The following is a 17,732-nucleotide window of genomic DNA, read 5'->3' on the forward strand; positions in this document are numbered from 1 at the left end:
GCCCTCTGGGCCCTTCTCCTCTTTATTAAGTCAGTATGGTATGTTGAATCACTTGTGAAGTCGACTTCACTTGACCGTGTCTGCTTCAACTTCACCCGTCACTCGTGTCGTGTAGTGTAGCAAGACTAACAAGTGGTCGAGTGAATTTATGAACTAGCAACTATTAGTTGCAATACCTTTCTATATTTTGGATTCTTCCTCCACTCACCTCCGCGGCGAATATAGTCTGAGTGTATTAGACTATAGGTCATTTGGAAGGGCTCCGTATAGTTCTATTTTGGGGCGTAACGTTGTGGTTGTTCCCCCGACTGTGACCGAGAAAAAAAGTTCCAGAGGCATCTTCCATTCATATCGATTTGGGTTTTTCCGCACCATATTTTGATCTGCCTCTTCTTCGATCCGGAATTCCCAGCAAATCCTTGACTCCTCGAATACAATGGGATTTCACACCTGGCAAATCTTTCACTCTACCTCCTCTTATTAACACCAGAGAATGTTCCTGCGAATTATGACCTTCGCCTGGAATGTGAGCAAATATATCATGTCGATTGCTTAACCGTACTTTGGCTATCTTACGTGGAGCTGAATTAGGTTTTTTCGGTGTTCTCGTTGGAACACGCGGGCGTACTCCTTGCTTCTGGGGGCATTGATCCGAAGCTCTAGTACGGTCCGTGCGCCGTTTTTCTTCTCTACCATGACGAATTAATTGATTTAATGTAGGCATCCGCTCTTTCCTTTGTCCTTCCCCATGTTTTTGCCCTCTCACTAGTGGTTACTCCCAATCCGAAGCACCCCTTTTCCATTCATATAGAGATCCAATCGTCAAAATCAATAAAAAGGCCATCATGGACCAAGATCCAAACGGATCAATCTTGTTGAGAGGTACTGCCCAAGGAAAGGAAAAGGTGACTTCCGGATCAGGGATAATAAATAAAATGGAAACAAGATAAAATCGTATATCAAAACGACTTCTGGCATCACCGGAAGGATCGAAACCACATTCGTAGGCCGACAATTTCTCTGGATAGGTCGAACTATTTACAGCAAATGGAAAAGGAACACCGAGTGGGATCAAAGAAACTAGCGGACTGATCACTAAATAGATACAAATAGGTGCAAATTCTGACATCACCACAGCCCACTTGGTTCTTTCGCTCCTTGCTCGCGGAGCGGCATACCGGAAAAAAGAAAAGAAAGAAGAAAGAGAAATTCCGCGCCCTTTTTAACTAGAAAGAGGAGGTTCCCTTGGGCGACACGATATTGATAGAAGCCTCTTATTCATTATCGGGCTTCGAAATTGTGAAGATTGCGTTCAATATCGCGTTTCGCCTGAGAACGGGGCTATCCTCTTTCGAAAGCTCGGTGAAAGCCAGGAAAGAGATGAATGCTTTTTCTCCAATTTCTCAGGATCAAAGCGCCGGCTATATTTGCGGATGACCTCTTCCGCAAACGGGCCCAGTTCTCTAAAATCATAATTCGAGCGAAGAGAGCCCCGGCTGTTGATTTCGCGGCCTGGACCAGTTCTTCCAGGACCCCCTTATGGGGCTCTCTTTTTGAGAGATCCGTTCGAGAAGTTGGGCATGCAAAAGAGCCCTAATTCGGGGTAAAAGAGTTGGAGCCTCCTCAATGGGAACTTCTACTTCTTCCCGTGTGGGGGCTGATTTATATCAACGTTACGCCGAGGGAAAGGTTTTGAGCTCGATGAGCCTGAACCCCGATCCATCTTTGACTGATCTCGCCTAAGTCCGGGAAGCCGCTTACCTTACACCTAACCTATCCCAACAATCAAAATCAAGGGTAAAGAGTAGGTGCATCAAAAGATTTGCTTTCTCTTTCTAAAAATCTTGCTGTCTTTAATTATCCACTGAAAGACAGCGGGGAGGATCTTGAAAAAGATGCCCTCTAACATTTCGAGTTGAGAATTCTCGTCACGCTTTTGAATTCACGATTTGATGTTCTAGATTCCTCGTCGATTCTTCCCCTCGTTCCTTTTCTATTGGGCATCTCACTTGGAATGAAAAGCATGATTTTAGATCTTCTAATAAGGTACACTGAACACCAACCCAATCTCTTTTAATCAAATCCGTTATTGCAAGAAAACTACAAACAACCTACGTGAACGGACGCTTTCAGTTAGTTATACTTTTTGAACTATATAAACAAATATAACAAGCGTGCAATATTGAGAAATGTTTCTCAACCAAACTCTGGATTTGCGAAGGCCGAAGGAGAATAGCTTGCAAGTTAGACAGAATTTTGGTTAACCATGAGATTTGGACTCTCTTCTCCGAAGCTAGAGTGAATGACTCGTACTAATGGACTCTCTGACCATGCGCCCCAGTCATTATTCAGTTGAATCGCTCAGTGCAGCACAGCCAGAAACCTTAAAGGTTTCTTAATTGCGCAGTCTTCTCATCCCCTTTCTTAATGGGTGTGGAGAAATTACAGTTGGGCCTTCTTTGGATGGCTCCATATAAATCACTTTCATTGGTTGGCGAAATCGACCCAGCATACAAGAAAAGAAAAGGATTGTATACTTGGGGAATCCCTCGGACGTTTTAAAGCAGTTAGATGGCTAGTCAATTCTTTCGTTGCATTTGGTGTTGATGGGGCAGCGATGATGTAAGGTTTCAGGCGGCCTTTGCCTCTCTCTTCCTAAATCTGAGGGCGTACTGCCTTGTGTTTACAGCTGCACGCAGCAAGTGGACGAACGAATCCGTCACGTCAATAGATCCGTCCCAGCTTTCATAACAGTTTCGCTTTGAAATCCTTCTATGCCCATGCGCGTCTATTGAAGTGGACGCAAACGTTGCTTTTTCCCATTGAATAGAGGCGTGTAGGACTTCGTAACAGACGGCTAGGAACAAGAAAAGGTGGTCCGAGAAAGCTCGACCAGTCAGTTTTCACTTCACTTTATCTATGCAACATCTACTTCCAAGCTTGGATAACAGAAGGAGTTAGCGGGCGGATCAGGCAGATGGATAGCAGTAGCAGAGTCGGCATTTTCTCTCTCTACCGGCTTGGGATAAAAAGAAATAGAAGCTCGTGGCCTTTGGGTGTACGGACCCCTTCCCTTCCTTTAGTTAGCCCTTGTCGTTACGCCCAAGAGGTCTCTGAGCCTTCAGAATCAAAAGAGAGAAAGAAATGGAATGTTGAGATAGCTCTACCAAGAAAGGGATATTGGAACCATCTGTTAGAGCGGGAAAGCTTTGAGTCGGGAAGGGATTCCTGTTGTGAATAAAATAGATGCTCCTCAAAAAAAGGATTCGCTTATATAGATCATCCCTAATCTTGCCCAATATTCCACCAATGCCTAACCCAAGAATAAGATAATGGGTGTAGCACCTGGGAGAGTCACTACCTCTATTTACGATATTTAGTCAAACTTCCCCTCGCTCCATGTAAAAGTCATGGTCCCAGCTGAGCTGACCATATGTCTGTATTTGCGAGGACTTGAAAATTGGTTTTCTTCAGCACATCCATGTAAATCAGCTAGTCGGCCTTCAAGGCGAAACCATTCCTTCAGGCTTTTGGCTGCCTTACCATCCTTTGTTTTGTGCTCCCCTTTGAATGATTGCCAAAAGAAAGCATTTTCACTCATTTCACACCTATATCCGACAGCACTTTTCAGAAAATAGACCTCGGCTAAAGGCAGAAATCGAGTTCTTAGATTTACCATCTATATCCGACTGAACGTTTGAAATGGACTGAGCCCACTATTAAGTGAAAAGAGCTTGGAAATTGACAGGTAAATTGGGTGATCTACCTTATATACGGTGCTAGTGTCGCCCAAAAGCGGTGTATCGCGATTGGAGAGTGCGCTATTTTAGCTTGATGGATTGCCTGTTCTTCTTGAATGGAATGAATCAATGAGAACGGACAGAGGGGAAGGGCAACTTAGAGATTCGTGACTAGTGGAAATTCTGACTTCTATATAAGCGATTATGTGCGAACGATTTCCTCGCTTGCTGGTTCGCTGATTGATTGAGGAGAAAAGTGGAATCAATTCAAAGATGATGCGCTGGCAAGAGAAAGACTTGAAAACATACGATTTGGGGCAGCGAGAGGATGAAACCCGAGAGATGGGAAGGAACAGCAATCAAACATTGCACCAGTAGGCTGGTTTCCATATTGAAAAACCAAAGGAAAGACCTCTTTAGGGTGATTCCCTTTATATGATCAAATCAGAGGTTTGAAAGCCTTTATCTGGCCATACAATCGAGATAGAAAGAAGGAATTGAAATAGCATAGCTTGGCAGACAGGAAATCTACAAAGAAAGAAAGGGCTGCTTTAAGGCAGGTTTCTCTAAGGAATTTCGAACACAAGCTCCTCCGTAGAAGCAGAACAAGCAAGCGCGTATCAATAATGGAATCAAAGATGAGGAAAGAATTTCATAGTCTGTTAACTTAAGGAAAGGACGATCTATTATCTCAGCAAGAAGTTAACAGACTATGAAATTCGATACAGTGGCCTGGACGACTTGCTGCGCATTAGCTTGGTCAGCACATCGATTGAGGCACTACATGTTGAACTTCACCACCATGCTTATATTATAGCAAGGATGGACCCCCTGAAGTACATATTTGAGAAGCGCCCTCTCTGACATTAAAGATAGCCCGAGGGCAGATGCTCCTAACAGAGTTCAACATTGTCGTTGTCATTCAGAAAGCAGTAAAGGGGCAAGCAGTGGCAGATCAGTTGGCAGAAAATCCTCTACCAGATTATGAGCCGATGAACACCTTCTTTCTTGGTCTCACTGGGCCTTCCCTTTGAAAAGTAAATAGCATAGGAGATCTGCTTTCCTATCAAAGCCGGACCTTTAAGTCTCGCTTAGTGGAATATCTTCAGATATTATAGATTCTAGTAGGAGAGAGGGGGATAGCACATCTTAATAAGACATTACTTAATGCCGACCACACAAAATGAAACAAAGGAAAACACCCGACAAACCATCCCGAAGCGAATCATTATTTGGAACACCTTGAATAGCCCATTTAATTGGGATCTCGTCCTTCTACCTTTCGAGCAATGCCCTCATCAGATGAACGAACCACAAGAAATGCCTTACCGGCCGGCCACGAACGAATTCACTCGCTCTATCGTTCTTTTCTATTTGGTAATGAGCGCTGTCGTTGGGACCTTTTCAAAGGAATTGAAAGCGAGAAAAGTTCTCATAAATATGATGCTTTTACGCAAGCACTTTATTTATAGTGTGCGCTTTTGTCTAGCGCGCTTATCTAATTTTGATATAAATGTTATGGAAGGTGATTTCAGTCGTGTGACCTACCAAATGGCTTCAACCAATTCATTACCACTAAAGTAATAATTTCTTTTAAGAATGGAAAGTTTGAGCAGCCTATGTGTTGGACAAGACTTGGCTCCACATGTTCTAATGTGGCACTTCACTTCAGTCTTAGAAACCTCGTATTTCCCACTCCGTCGGTCAAACCAACGATTTCGCGGAGTAATGGAGAGATTTGAGTTCAAGTTCTCGGTGGAATCAGCATTTAGCGATGGGTCTTCGCTCAGGCGTCTCTTCGCAAATATAGTAGTACTGCACAGGAGGTTGGTCTCCTTGACCAGCAATTTCATTGGGGAGCGCTTTCTTTGGTTGGACTAAGATCCAAATCCAGAAGTCTCCGGTCAAAAAATAGGCAAGGAGGAAAAGAGGCTTCCATTCACCGAGATTGACTCTATGCCTCAGGTCGCTAACTAAGGAGTCTGTGACTTCCCCCCGGCCGGGTAAGAGTCTCTATTTCTTCTTTTTTATGCAGTAGTGAATCGGGCAGAGGTAGAAGAGAAATGCACACTTGGACAAGTTTTACAAGAGGGTCATCATATACTTACGCGAGCTAGGTAAGAGCTTTTGAGCTGTAAGCTCTCAATCAAGCACATACGTGAGATTGGCCCTTTTCTGATTGATAGGTTTGTTGGTTTGTGTGTTTCGCGGATTGGGTTCACCCCTTTAGAAATTGGATGAATTGAGTTGTCAACATGAAAGCGTAAGAACTCCACAGGTGCGTCTTACTTATTTGGTTGCAGTGGGGTGCTTGCTATTGGTTTTCGTTTGTGTTCTGGTCTTGCAATCGCACAACGACGTTCCAACCAGTGATTATTGCCTTTTTCAAATATCAAAGCGAACCAGACCTTAATGAGCGCGTTCTTTCTAAAGGAAGAAGCCCATAACCTGTGTTGGTTGAACCAGAGGTGGGCTCAAAGCCGTATGTTTTTAGGGCAAGGTCTTCCCCCCGGTACCTAATTGGCAAGATCGGGCAATATCAAATATGGACATAGCGGAATGCTTAAGGGTCTTACATTACTGGTGGATAGAGAATCCAAGTCTACTTTCACTTCCTCTGAAGAAAATCATTTCATGGCTGTTATTGGTAAGCTTGCTTTAAATAGGCCTGAAGTGACGCAAGATTCTACGCGACTCAATAATTCAAAGACAATCCTTACAATAGTTGGGTTGAAATCCAAAGTTCGGACCGCTATCTTAGTGTATCGGATATGTTCTCTCTTTCTCTTTTGAGCGGAATCTTTCCCTCTACTGACGAATTCATTCAAGGTCTTGTTCCCTTCCCGTTAATTGTATTCGATCGGAATTCCAAAGCTGTAAATGGAATGCGGGTTCACGTGTAAGTTAGAGATTGAGTGAATTGCCGGTGAGAGGTGTTCCGCCTGAACCGATCCGTTGGGAGCAGCTTGAATTCTTTCTATTTGTGATGAATTGTCGGATTTCTGGGTGGAAAACCTGCTATATGAGCTTTTTGCCTCTCTTACATCTCCTTTTGTTGATACGCGAATTGAGTCATTTTGACAAGAATTCAAACTTGGATTATCATATCAAAACCGTGAGATAGAAGTGCGGAGCCTTACACTGTGGACCGAGACTACGCAAAGGTAGAACACCATAGAAACTTCGCTGACTTTCTCATAAACCTTGATTTCGCTACGCTCAATAAGAACCCGGAATAGCGTAAATCGGTTCGTGTTCCGCGCGTCCAAAGTCAGTCGTCTTTGCCCAAGTGTGAACTGCAGACGACTCTCCAGTGGTTCCATTCCTTCTTACTTGACTTCTGGGTCAACCCAACCCGAATGGGAAGAAGAGGGTCAGCCAAACTGCGGGCAGCTCCACTTTGTTTGCTGAGCAGACCAATCTGGCATTTTAGAAAAGTACAGGGAACTTCTCGCCTAAGGGGGCAGTAGGAATGAAGGAGGCGGGAAGCTACCGCTTCTAGAATGCAAGCTTATCCATTTTTTGAGAGCGTACCGCTATTTTGAAATCAGAAAACAAGGTTGATGGATGAAGTAATCGGAATGACAAATGGTTACGGTTGCGGAAACCGGGGAAAGTCGGGAACCGTCGGTTACCTTTTGAATCAAAGTAGCGACGAGCCGAGTACTACGACTACAGGGGGGGAAGAAAAGCTTCTACGACAGCTTCGTTTCCTCGTCGCTTCTTTCTGGCGACTCGCTTCTAAAGTGGGTGGATTGGTAAGCAAGCTACCTTCAGCATCGGTCAAATCCCTATCAATAATAGGCCGGAATGGTGGGGAATGAGGGCCCTCCCTACTTCAAGGGGGGAATCGCCATTTCTCACAGCCGCTCCTCTACAACTACCTTTCGCCCAACATGATCACGAACGAAGACAGAGAATTGCGTAGATAGAGGAGGACGAAACGAACCAACCCTATGTATTGTATTTGGTAAGAGTTTGTGCAAGAAATGAATTCGATACTCAATATTAAGATCATATGAAAGACTATCTATTTACGCTTGCTTTCTTTAAATTCCCAATTCCGTTTAGTCATAAAGGAACTGAACTAAAGGAAAGCTTTTTGATCTTGGATTAATGCGCTCAAGCATGCTTTGAAAGCTCTTCGAGCTTCCCTTATATTACAGAAAGGTTTGTAGAAAGGGGCTTCTTCAAATATCCGCTTTGCTTCTTTTCATTTTGATAGGAGTAGGTGCTTGCTGCTCGCTCGCTGTCTACTAAATGAGCCTTCACTGCCCGCCCGGCCCCTATCTTTAATCTTAAGTAAAGTGAAGTCAAATCAATGAAGTGAACAGCCCAACCTCTTTGTTTGAAGCTTCGCGCCAGGAAGCTTCTACTTGTTGAAGCTTTCTTTCCCCTAATTCCGAAACACAACAATAGACTTGCAACTATAGTATAGGAAAAAGATTCTGCGGTCATAGAAGAGTTCAGAAAGGATCTGATCGTAGATAGTAGAGACTTAACCTGGGCGGGGGTAGGGGCGGATGTAGCCAAGTGGATCAAGGCAGTGGATTGTGAATCCACCACGCGCGGGTTCAATCCCCGTCGTTCGCCCATCCATAAATGGACCGTTTGTTACGGAGACACAAGACAAACAAACCTAGAAAGCATTTTTGATGCAAGCCATCTCGAGGCTTTCAAACGCATCCAAGCAATTGCCGATTGAAACATAGAAAGCATAGATTCGCGTCGCCTACTTGCTGAAAAAATGGAATAGACGATCATTCATTGTATGAAGTTTTTAAGACCTCACTAATCAGCCTTACACTTTTGAGTTCATAATGAATTCAATTCACCCCCGGATAGCCTTCCCTCTCGTAGTCTTCCCAGAAAGCTGGATTCTGTTTTTCTCATTTCTGAAAAAACGCTATAGTCAGAAATAAAGGGCATATATGAGCAAGAAATTCTTGGTCTCCTTAGCTGCCATGATACTCCAAGCCATAATGAATGCCTTGCCCCGTGTGGCCTCAAGGAAAGAGCATTGCCTAATCATCAGCATTTGGCTTGGGGCTTGGCCTAAGATGCATTGGGAAGGTGCGGTCGACTAACCGCAAGAGGCTTCAAGCAAGAATGAGATTCTAAAGAAAGAACCGGCCAGTAGAACTCTTACTCCCTCTCATCAGCTAAGCTGCTTCTTCTAGAGGATCATCCAATTGAAAAAGTTCAGTCGCGTATAGCTGTCAAATCAGTCAACCTTGTTTTCGCACTTAGACGAGCAAAGAATGGAAAACAGCATTCTCATATAGATGCAAAATGACTGAACCAGGTTTTAGCTCGTAGACTTGTTCTAGTTTTGAAAAACTTTAGTCTCCTATAGCAGCAAAATGACTAACTCGTAATCCATGTGCAGGGAGCAAAAGCAGGAAGAATATGCAGACTATTACACAGCCAGCCAGGGAAGCAATTCCAAGGCAGTGAAGAGATTATGGGATTCATGGTTTGACCTTACGCTTTCACTTGTTAGACTTCTGAGCCTTGCACTTGACTATGTTGAATCCCCCGATTCCTATTGAGATACTAAGAGTCACTGGAACACTGACTTCATCTGCTCTTTTTCACTTCATAACAGTTGATCTTGCTTTTCTGCCCGCACAAGTGAATCATTGAGCCTTTGTCTTTGTTGTTTCTTATTCCTCCTTGATGGAGTTCACTCCGGTGATCTCCTTTGGGGGGGTGCTTTTTCTGCCTTTCGGGGAGTGAGCTTTCTTCGGTCAGCCTTACTCAAAGGGGGGACTTCTCAATATTCCGACATTTGATACCTAGAAAGGGACCTAACTGCACACGTTCTATATAGGGAGATCCTCATTGCTCTTCGATGAACCAAATAGATCCACAAGAAAGAATATGAATGAGAAGACGGCTGCGAGTCAAATAACTGCTGAATCATCGTCGTGTGAGTATTGCTTTATATATATAGAATGAGAATCCATTCAAGAACTGAGCCGGAAAAACACTCTGTTCACCTAGGTTCTTGGAGGAAGGAGAGCATCTCGATACCCATTTTCCGCTAAGACCTATTTGTTGCTTCTGCCTTCTCTTTGGCCTCTTGAAAAAGAGCAGTCCTGTGGCCTAAATCAGGCAAGTCTGCACTTAAGGGAAGGTGGCAAGTATTCTACGGTACGTATAAAGCATATAGCTAGCGTTCCTTCTTAAAGAAAGATGGCAAGTCGTGCGACGGCAAGGGTCAATGGAAAGAACCAAGACGGAAGCCTGATCACACTCACATTAGGGAGAGGAAGTGAAGTGACTGATATCTACTATTTCGAAGCATACCTAAAGCAAGAGAGCCATTCCGTGAAGGAAAACTGGACCAGCTATTAGCGCGCGTAGGGAATCTATCTAAATCCATTATCTACGGGTCCTTATTAGGAGCAGGGTATTCATTTGTGGAAGACAGATGTTCTACTAAAGGCCTGATTTGACAACATCAGAAAAAAAGGTATAAGTCAGTTGTCGTACTCCTTCCCTAGCTAACGAATGGGGGAACGGCTTTTAGTCATTTTCTCCTCAAGATGCTTGATGGCCGGGAGTGCAGCTTGGGTGCGAAGTGTGGCGGTAAAGGTCTTCACAAAAAGAAGAAATCTGTGGTTCTTATCTCTAACCAGTGTTTACTGTCCAGAATATAAAGATCTCTTATCCCCGCTTTGAGTGGCGAAAATGGACTAAATCGACACTGCAAACCTCACCTCAGGAGATGGGTGAAATGCGATCGAAACACCACCTTTTTCATGGAAATAGCTCCATTTGTCTTCTGTTGAACAACACTAAATTCAGACAAGAAAGGGCTGCCATTAACAGGGAAGCACCCAATTGTGATTCCTAATGTCAGCTTCAGTCCATAGGCCAATGAAGCAGCTTTCAAATGCCCCAAGGCTTCGGTATGATACGCTTGAGAGAACAGAACCACTCACTTTTCTGACTCCGGAGTCTATGCCGGTGCAGATATCATTTTCTTAGATTCAAAGAAAGAGTTGGGCCGCTTCGTTGTCTCTATACGAATTAGCGGGTAGCACCTCTCTTCTCAACGAGTCAAGTTCTGGCAACTGCACCAAAGCATACTTCTGGGGTTGGAAACATTCCCATACCGCCATATCTACTTCCTGTTACATTACAAGTAGGGCAGGAAAGTGCAAGTCGTAGAGAGATTTCCCTTTTGATAAATCACTTCTTCTCCCAGTTTTATACCTCTCAAGCCGCTGAATTAAGCTTCAGCCAAGTTCTTTTATTAGATTCTCATATAATAATGACTTTGAAGTTGAATGTTCTAATAGCAATCCTCGGAGGGAGGGACGGCAGAACTCAAAAGTGTCCTTTCTTCTTCTCATTTTGACCTGGGGGCGTCTTGGTCAGCCTTACTGTACTGTGTAGCATTAGCTTATGATGGATTTTGTGCCAAGGGCCAACGACGAGCAAAGCAGTATTCGCCGGAACTGGAACAAATCCCCAATCCCTCTTCTCGCCCAGCCCAGGCTTTCATAATCAAATCTTCACATCACGCTGATGACGACGACAATGATGATGAGATGGTGGATCCATGGAGAGTGTTTCGCGAGTGAATCAGCGTTCAAGGAGATTTTGACAGGTCAGGGAGCATACGCTTCCTTCTGTACTGGCTGTTAGCAACGAGAAAGTAATATTTCCTTAGATAGTAATAGTGAAGCTTCGCTTTCCTGTTCTACTAATTTTAGTTTAGGAGTGGATCCTTTCTTCACTTGGACTTTTTGCGCTCTTGCTTCGAATTTCACCTTCGTCGTCTCGCAGATGTGGAATCTTTCTTTCTTATTTGATATGGTCTTGCCTTCAAGGGATTGGGTTTCTCGTGAAGTGGGCTAGGCAAGCGACGCTTTGGACACGAGAACAGGGCCAGTTGATCCTAGATTCCTTTCTTCCTTCTGGGTTGCGAGAGAGCGAGCCTAGTGGCAACATGGGAATTACAAGCAAGCCAACTCCTGTTCACGATGAGGAATCAGAAAAGAGTCGCTCTTCCTTTATTGGCGTACCTGAATGACCTTTCAGAGAGCAAGCAATTGAAGAGCTAGGCCGAATGAAGCCGTTGACCCGCCTTCCCCTAACTGACACCATACCATGTTCTTAGTTCTTACAACCTCTCCAACCTTAGAATTGAACTAACTGATAAGCGGTCTCGCCGATTCACGTCAGGTGTCTTATTGATTTCTTGTCAAATTCCTACTGAACTGAGAGCTATTCTTCTTACCTTGATGCTTCATTCCTATTTCTAGGAGCTGCTGTAAGGTTGGCAGGAGGTTGATTTTCACCTTACGCACTATTTACGTTTAGGTTCTTGAAATTAGCGAGGAGAACAACTAGGAAGACAGCCAGACCCCCGAGCAATAGAAAGCGAACCTATTGAAGCTATCGAGTCTTTTTTCAAGAAGACAGGACAGCAGACACATCTTTCAAGTCACGTCATCTTACCCCTTAGCATCTTCCTCTCTATCTATCACACTCAACCGGATCTTGAGGTCGTAGATCAGAAAGCAAATGAGTTTCTCTGATGTCCTATTCTAAATCCGGATCTCAATCAGGTTAGCCTGTGACTCTTGATCCATCTGACCAGTGCCCCTCTCTCCCACAAGCTCCCCTTCTCGATCGAAGATAGAAGGCTCACTACGGATACGCAAACAAAAAGGAATGATGGAAGAAAAGCGGAAAGCCCCTTCAATGCCTCTCTCATTAGCAGGTGAGGAAGATAGTCCGAGACTCCAGAGCGAAATATAGGAATTGGCATTGAGAAAGATCAGAAAGCATCTGAGCTAGTAGTTGAAGAAGTTGATAGAGTTTCAATTAACCCGGCTGCAGGTGACGCAATGAGTTCGGAACGCAGAAGATTCAATAGAGACATTGCCCATAACTCAATGCAATAGAAGAGATAGAGACTCAGGCACCTAATATAGAAGGAGATGCACAATTGATCGAGTTTCAACCGAAGCTGTGGATCTAGTTGAAGAAGCAGTTGTCCAGTGAGTTTGATATGAAATATCTTAGCTTAGTGCAGCGAAGCAGATTCTTGGAATGAGGATTAGAAGGGACAAGCAGAGAGTTATGGGTATGTGTTAGGGAAGAGCTTCTTCCTTGCTAAACTGGAACAACAACAGAATCTCTTTTACTTAGTCACTGACCTAGGGGAGAACGATTCGGTAACCTGTTCATACGCCGGAATTTGATTCAAACTGCAGAGGAAGAAGACGGAATGAACCAACCAGATGGATAAGGGGCTCACGAAAGAGAGTTCGCTGGTACCGCTAGCTGTATTTGGAATGAAAGTATGACCGCACACTTCCTCAGACAACGGATCAGCAAGGGAAGCGACGTGGATGGTGTTGATGGCAGGATATGATGTTGGTGATGTCGGGTCTATGGATCCTCCTTTGTAGGACCTAGTCTTAGTCCTCTAGCAGATGGATATTAATGAGTGAATTTCTATGTCCCATTCTCTTGGCCGCGAATCTTGAGTTTTGGATACCTCTCGATAGGTATTCGATCATTTATTCTCGTTTATGGCACTTTCGTTTAGCTACGTTATTAAGGGCGGCTCCCTCGACCAGTTGAGTGGTTTTTTTGTTGACCTTTCTTTCTGACTTCCCTTGAGAAGCCATTTGACTTAGTGAAAAAGCGACTGGAAAGACATCTTTAGGGGTGATTCCCTTTATATGATCAAATCAGAGGTTTGAAAGCCTTTATCTGGCCATACAATCGATAGAAAGTGCATCCTATGTACAACCCATGCGAGAGATTGACTTCTAGCTAGGTTCACCCCTTAGTTAGGCGAGGTTCGCTCCTATGTATCTATCGGGTAAGAAGACCTACTCGACGCTCTAGCTTTCACAATTGACTCTTGCTTTTTCTCCCGACAATCCTCATCTCAATCAGGTTCGCCTATATTTGATAAATGAATGGGCATATATGGTTTTCTGTTTTGTTCGTAGGCCGGGCGATGTGGCCCAAAAGATTCCATCTTTTTATTCATTTAATTGAGCCAAGCCAATATCACACCATACTGCTACTACCACATAGCTATAGCCGTTGCCCTACTTCTTTTTCAGGGGAGGGGGAATTACAAGCAGAGTTGCGCGGTTGGGCCTTGTTCAGACCAGACATAGAGTGATCGTAGAAACCCAGAAACGGAACCATTTGTGGTAACCGGAAAGGGGCTTGCCTGATTGTTTTGACTCTTGCCTGCCAAATCTGCTCTCTCTTTCTCTTGAAGGAGCTACAAGGCCTTGATCGGCCAGGTGAACTTAAGGGGTTCATCTACAATTGAACAGGAAATAGATGAAAGCGTTTTCGACGCTGCTCAAGCTTCCCGAACGGATGTCAAAACGGACGTCGTTTTCAAGGAAGCTTGCGAAGTTGATCGCTCTAGTCGCCTCGCGATTGCTGAGACGTCGTCGTGCGTTCATCGTTGAAGCACGCTTGCATTTCAAAAAAGACCCTTGATCTAGAATCTGTTCACCACAACTTCAGCAACATCGTCAGAGACACCAGTGAGTGAGCTTTGCTTTCTTGGAGTGGCCCACTTTGACAAAGCTGTGGGCCTTTATTGCTTGTGAGTCCTTTTTCTTTGAAATGAATCAACAATAGTAGGTTCATGCTCGTAGGTTTGTCGATGAACTATCTGACTCTCGTAGTAATGAATGTGAAGCCCCCCTTTACTTGACTTGGTATCAGAGGTGGCCACTTCTGCCCGAGTCGCACACTCAAATGGTTCTTTCGATGCGACTCGAAAGCTTGATTTTGCCTTCCATTCTTACTGAACTAAGCGCGATGGAACGAAAGAAAGAAATGGGGCAGCTTCGCCTATCCGAACCGCTACTAAGTCGGAGACTTTTTCTCTCAGTCTACCCCCGATGTGAGTGAGAAGGGGCTAACTCTGCTGAGACACTTTGGGAGCGGTGGAAACCCTGCTGTTCCGACCCCTTTCTTGTCCTCTTTCACCAATTGATTAGCGATCACCTATCCGCCATGTTAGAATCAATCTTGAATCAACCCCCCTGGAAATTGCTTATGTAACAAAGGCGAGTGATTAGGCAAGAGACCCGCTCTGTCTCAGGAACAAGTCACCATGAAAATCAAAACCTCTCTGCTGCGACATCTCTCACTATTGGTTCCAAACCTCCACATCCTTGACGTGCCCCGATGGAAAATCCTGACCTGCTCTTTCCAAAAAGAAAGATGGCTAACACTACAACAAGACCAGAGAAATCTTCAGTGAAAGCTTAAGACCTAACTGGGGAAGATTTTCCCCAGAAAAGCCCAATTTGCTCACATTCCAGGCTTGCAACTGACGCTCCATTTAGAAGAGTAGAAAGGTTTCAAGCTATAACGAGGCAATGTAATTGAATTTCCCGCTGGTCGTAAGTCACATCCAGAGCTCTTCCCCTAAGGGATCAGCGTAACGCGCTTCTTTAATCACTAATCACTCTATAGCTGGCTTCTTTTATGTGGGTGGACTCTCTTTCTGTAGGTTTTAAGCCTCTTTCTCATCTTTCCCCATATGGATCACCTATCTTTCGGTTTCCTCCCGCAGCTCCCTTCGGTCTCCTTTAGCTCTGCTCTGGTGGACGTGGTTCTTTCTTCTAGCTTTCCTTCATGTCGTAGCCCCTTAGAGCTTATCGACGGGCATTAGATACATACAGCATTTTCTTTGATTGACTCATGCCTTGGAGAAGAAACGTTCTTTGTTTGAGTTAGTTTGAAGTCGTTACTTACCTTGCGAGAGCCCTCTGGGCCCTTCTCCTCTTTATTAAGTCAGTATGGTATGTTGAATCACTTGTGAAGTCGACTTCACTTGACCGTGTCTGCTTCAACTTCACCCGTCACTCGTGTCGTGTAGTGTAGCAAGACTAACAAGTGGTCGAGTGAATTTATGAACTAGCAACTATTAGTTGCAATACCTTTCTATATTTTGGATTCTTCCTCCACTCACCTCCGCGGCGAATATAGTCTGAGTGTATTAGACTATAGGTCATTTGGAAGGGCTCCGTATAGTTCTATTTTGGGGCGTAACGTTGTGGTTGTTCCCCCGACTGTGACCGAGAAAAAAAGTTCCAGAGGCATCTTCCATTCATATCGATTTGGGTTTTTCCGCACCATATTTTGATCTGCCTCTTCTTCGATCCGGAATTCCCAGCAAATCCTTGACTCCTCGAATACAATGGGATTTCACACCTGGCAAATCTTTCACTCTACCTCCTCTTATTAACACCAGAGAATGTTCCTGCGAATTATGACCTTCGCCTGGAATGTGAGCAAATATATCATGTCGATTGCTTAACCGTACTTTGGCTATCTTACGTGGAGCTGAATTAGGTTTTTTCGGTGTTCTCGTTGGAACACGCGGGCGTACTCCTTGCTTCTGGGGGCATTGATCCGAAGCTCTAGTACGGTCCGTGCGCCGTTTTTCTTCTCTACCATGACGAATTAATTGATTTAATGTAGGCATCCGCTCTTTCCTTTGTCCTTCCCCATGTTTTTGCCCTCTCACTAGTGGTTACTCCCAATCCGAAGCACCCCTTTTCCATTCATATAGAGATCCAATCGTCAAAATCAATAAAAAGGCCATCATGGACCAAGATCCAAACGGATCAATCTTGTTGAGAGGTACTGCCCAAGGAAAGGAAAAGGTGACTTCCGGATCAGGGATAATAAATAAAATGGAAACAAGATAAAATCGTATATCAAAACGACTTCTGGCATCACCGGAAGGATCGAAACCACATTCGTAGGCCGACAATTTCTCTGGATAGGTCGAACTATTTACAGCAAATGGAAAAGGAACACCGAGTGGGATCAAAGAAACTAGCGGACTGATCACTAAATAGATACAAATAGGTGCAAATTCTGACATCACCACAGCCCACTTGGTTCTTTCGCTCCTTGCTCGCGGAGCGGCATACCGGAAAAAAGAAAAGAAAGAAGAAAGAGAAATTCCGCGCCCTTTTTAACTAGAAAGAGGAGGTTCCCTTGGGCGACACGATATTGATAGAAGCCTCTTATTCATTATCGGGCTTCGAAATTGTGAAGATTGCGTTCAATATCGCGTTTCGCCTGAGAACGGGGCTATCCTCTTTCGAAAGCTCGGTGAAAGCCAGGAAAGAGATGAATGCTTTTTCTCCAATTTCTCAGGATCAAAGCGCCGGCTATATTTGCGGATGACCTCTTCCGCAAACGGGCCCAGTTCTCTAAAATCATAATTCGAGCGAAGAGAGCCCCGGCTGTTGATTTCGCGGCCTGGACCAGTTCTTCCAGGACCCCCTTATGGGGCTCTCTTTTTGAGAGATCCGTTCGAGAAGTTGGGCATGCAAAAGAGCCCTAATTCGGGGTAAAAGAGTTGGAGCCTCCTCAATGGGAACTTCTACTTCTTCCCGTGTGGGGGCTGATTTATATCAACGTTACGCCGAGGGAAAGGTTTTGAGCTCGATGAGCCTGAACCCCGATCCATCTTTGACTGATCTCGCCTAAGTCCGGGAAGCCGCTTACCTTACACCTAACCTATCCCAACAATCAAAATCAAGGGTAAAGAGTAGGTGCATCAAAAGATTTGCTTTCTCTTTCTAAAAATCTTGCTGTCTTTAATTATCCACTGAAAGACAGCGGGGAGGATCTTGAAAAAGATGCCCTCTAACATTTCGAGTTGAGAATTCTCGTCACGCTTTTGAATTCACGATTTGATGTTCTAGATTCCTCGTCGATTCTTCCCCTCGTTCCTTTTCTATTGGGCATCTCACTTGGAATGAAAAGCATGATTTTAGATCTTCTAATAAGGTACACTGAACACCAACCCAATCTCTTTTAATCAAATCCGTTATTGCAAGAAAACTACAAACAACCTACGTGAACGGACGCTTTCAGTTAGTTATACTTTTTGAACTATATAAACAAATATAACAAGCGTGCAATATTGAGAAATGTTTCTCAACCAAACTCTGGATT

At 44.3% G+C, this 17,732-nt stretch overlaps 4 protein-coding genes across 4 annotated transcripts; all 4 read right to left on the reverse strand.

The window, feature by feature from the left end:
• Positions 1 to 315: 315 nt before the first annotated feature.
• On the reverse strand, positions 316 to 724 carry LOC132289415 (small ribosomal subunit protein uS12m). Its single transcript, XM_059789974.1, has one exon. It carries the CDS (start codon positions 722 to 724, stop codon positions 347 to 349), a length of 378 nt encoding a protein of 125 aa, XP_059645957.1. The 3' UTR covers positions 316 to 346.
• A 48-nt stretch (positions 725 to 772) lies between these two features.
• LOC132289418 (NADH-ubiquinone oxidoreductase chain 3) lies at positions 773 to 2,216 on the reverse strand. The gene has a single exon (XM_059789977.1). The coding sequence runs from the start codon at positions 1,127 to 1,129 to the stop codon at positions 773 to 775; it is 357 nt and encodes a 118-aa protein (XP_059645960.1). The 5' UTR covers positions 1,130 to 2,216.
• A 13,617-nt stretch (positions 2,217 to 15,833) lies between these two features.
• Positions 15,834 to 16,242, reverse strand: LOC132289414 (small ribosomal subunit protein uS12m). The gene has a single exon (XM_059789973.1). It carries the CDS (start codon positions 16,240 to 16,242, stop codon positions 15,865 to 15,867), a length of 378 nt encoding a protein of 125 aa, XP_059645956.1. The 3' UTR covers positions 15,834 to 15,864.
• A 48-nt stretch (positions 16,243 to 16,290) lies between these two features.
• Positions 16,291 to 17,732, reverse strand: LOC132289417 (NADH-ubiquinone oxidoreductase chain 3). Its single transcript, XM_059789976.1, has one exon. It carries the CDS (start codon positions 16,645 to 16,647, stop codon positions 16,291 to 16,293), a length of 357 nt encoding a protein of 118 aa, XP_059645959.1. The 5' UTR covers positions 16,648 to 17,732.

The sequence above is a fragment of the Cornus florida genome, unplaced genomic scaffold (genome assembly GCF_030987335.1).
Source record: "Cornus florida cultivar Cherokee Brave unplaced genomic scaffold, ASM3098733v1 CherokeeBrave_3.0.0_Hap2_scaffold_191, whole genome shotgun sequence".
Classification (NCBI taxonomy): Eukaryota; Viridiplantae; Streptophyta; class Magnoliopsida; order Cornales; family Cornaceae; genus Cornus; species Cornus florida.

Bases quoted from the DNA above. Each gene is read 5' to 3' on its own strand.
- LOC132289414 (XM_059789973.1), bottom strand. From the start codon at position 16,242: ATGCCTACATTAAATCAATTAATTCGTCATGGTAGAGAAGAAAAACGG.
- LOC132289415 (XM_059789974.1), bottom strand. From the start codon at position 724: ATGCCTACATTAAATCAATTAATTCGTCATGGTAGAGAAGAAAAACGG.
- LOC132289417 (XM_059789976.1), bottom strand. From the start codon at position 16,647: ATGTCAGAATTTGCACCTATTTGTATCTATTTAGTGATCAGTCCGCTA.
- LOC132289418 (XM_059789977.1), bottom strand. From the start codon at position 1,129: ATGTCAGAATTTGCACCTATTTGTATCTATTTAGTGATCAGTCCGCTA.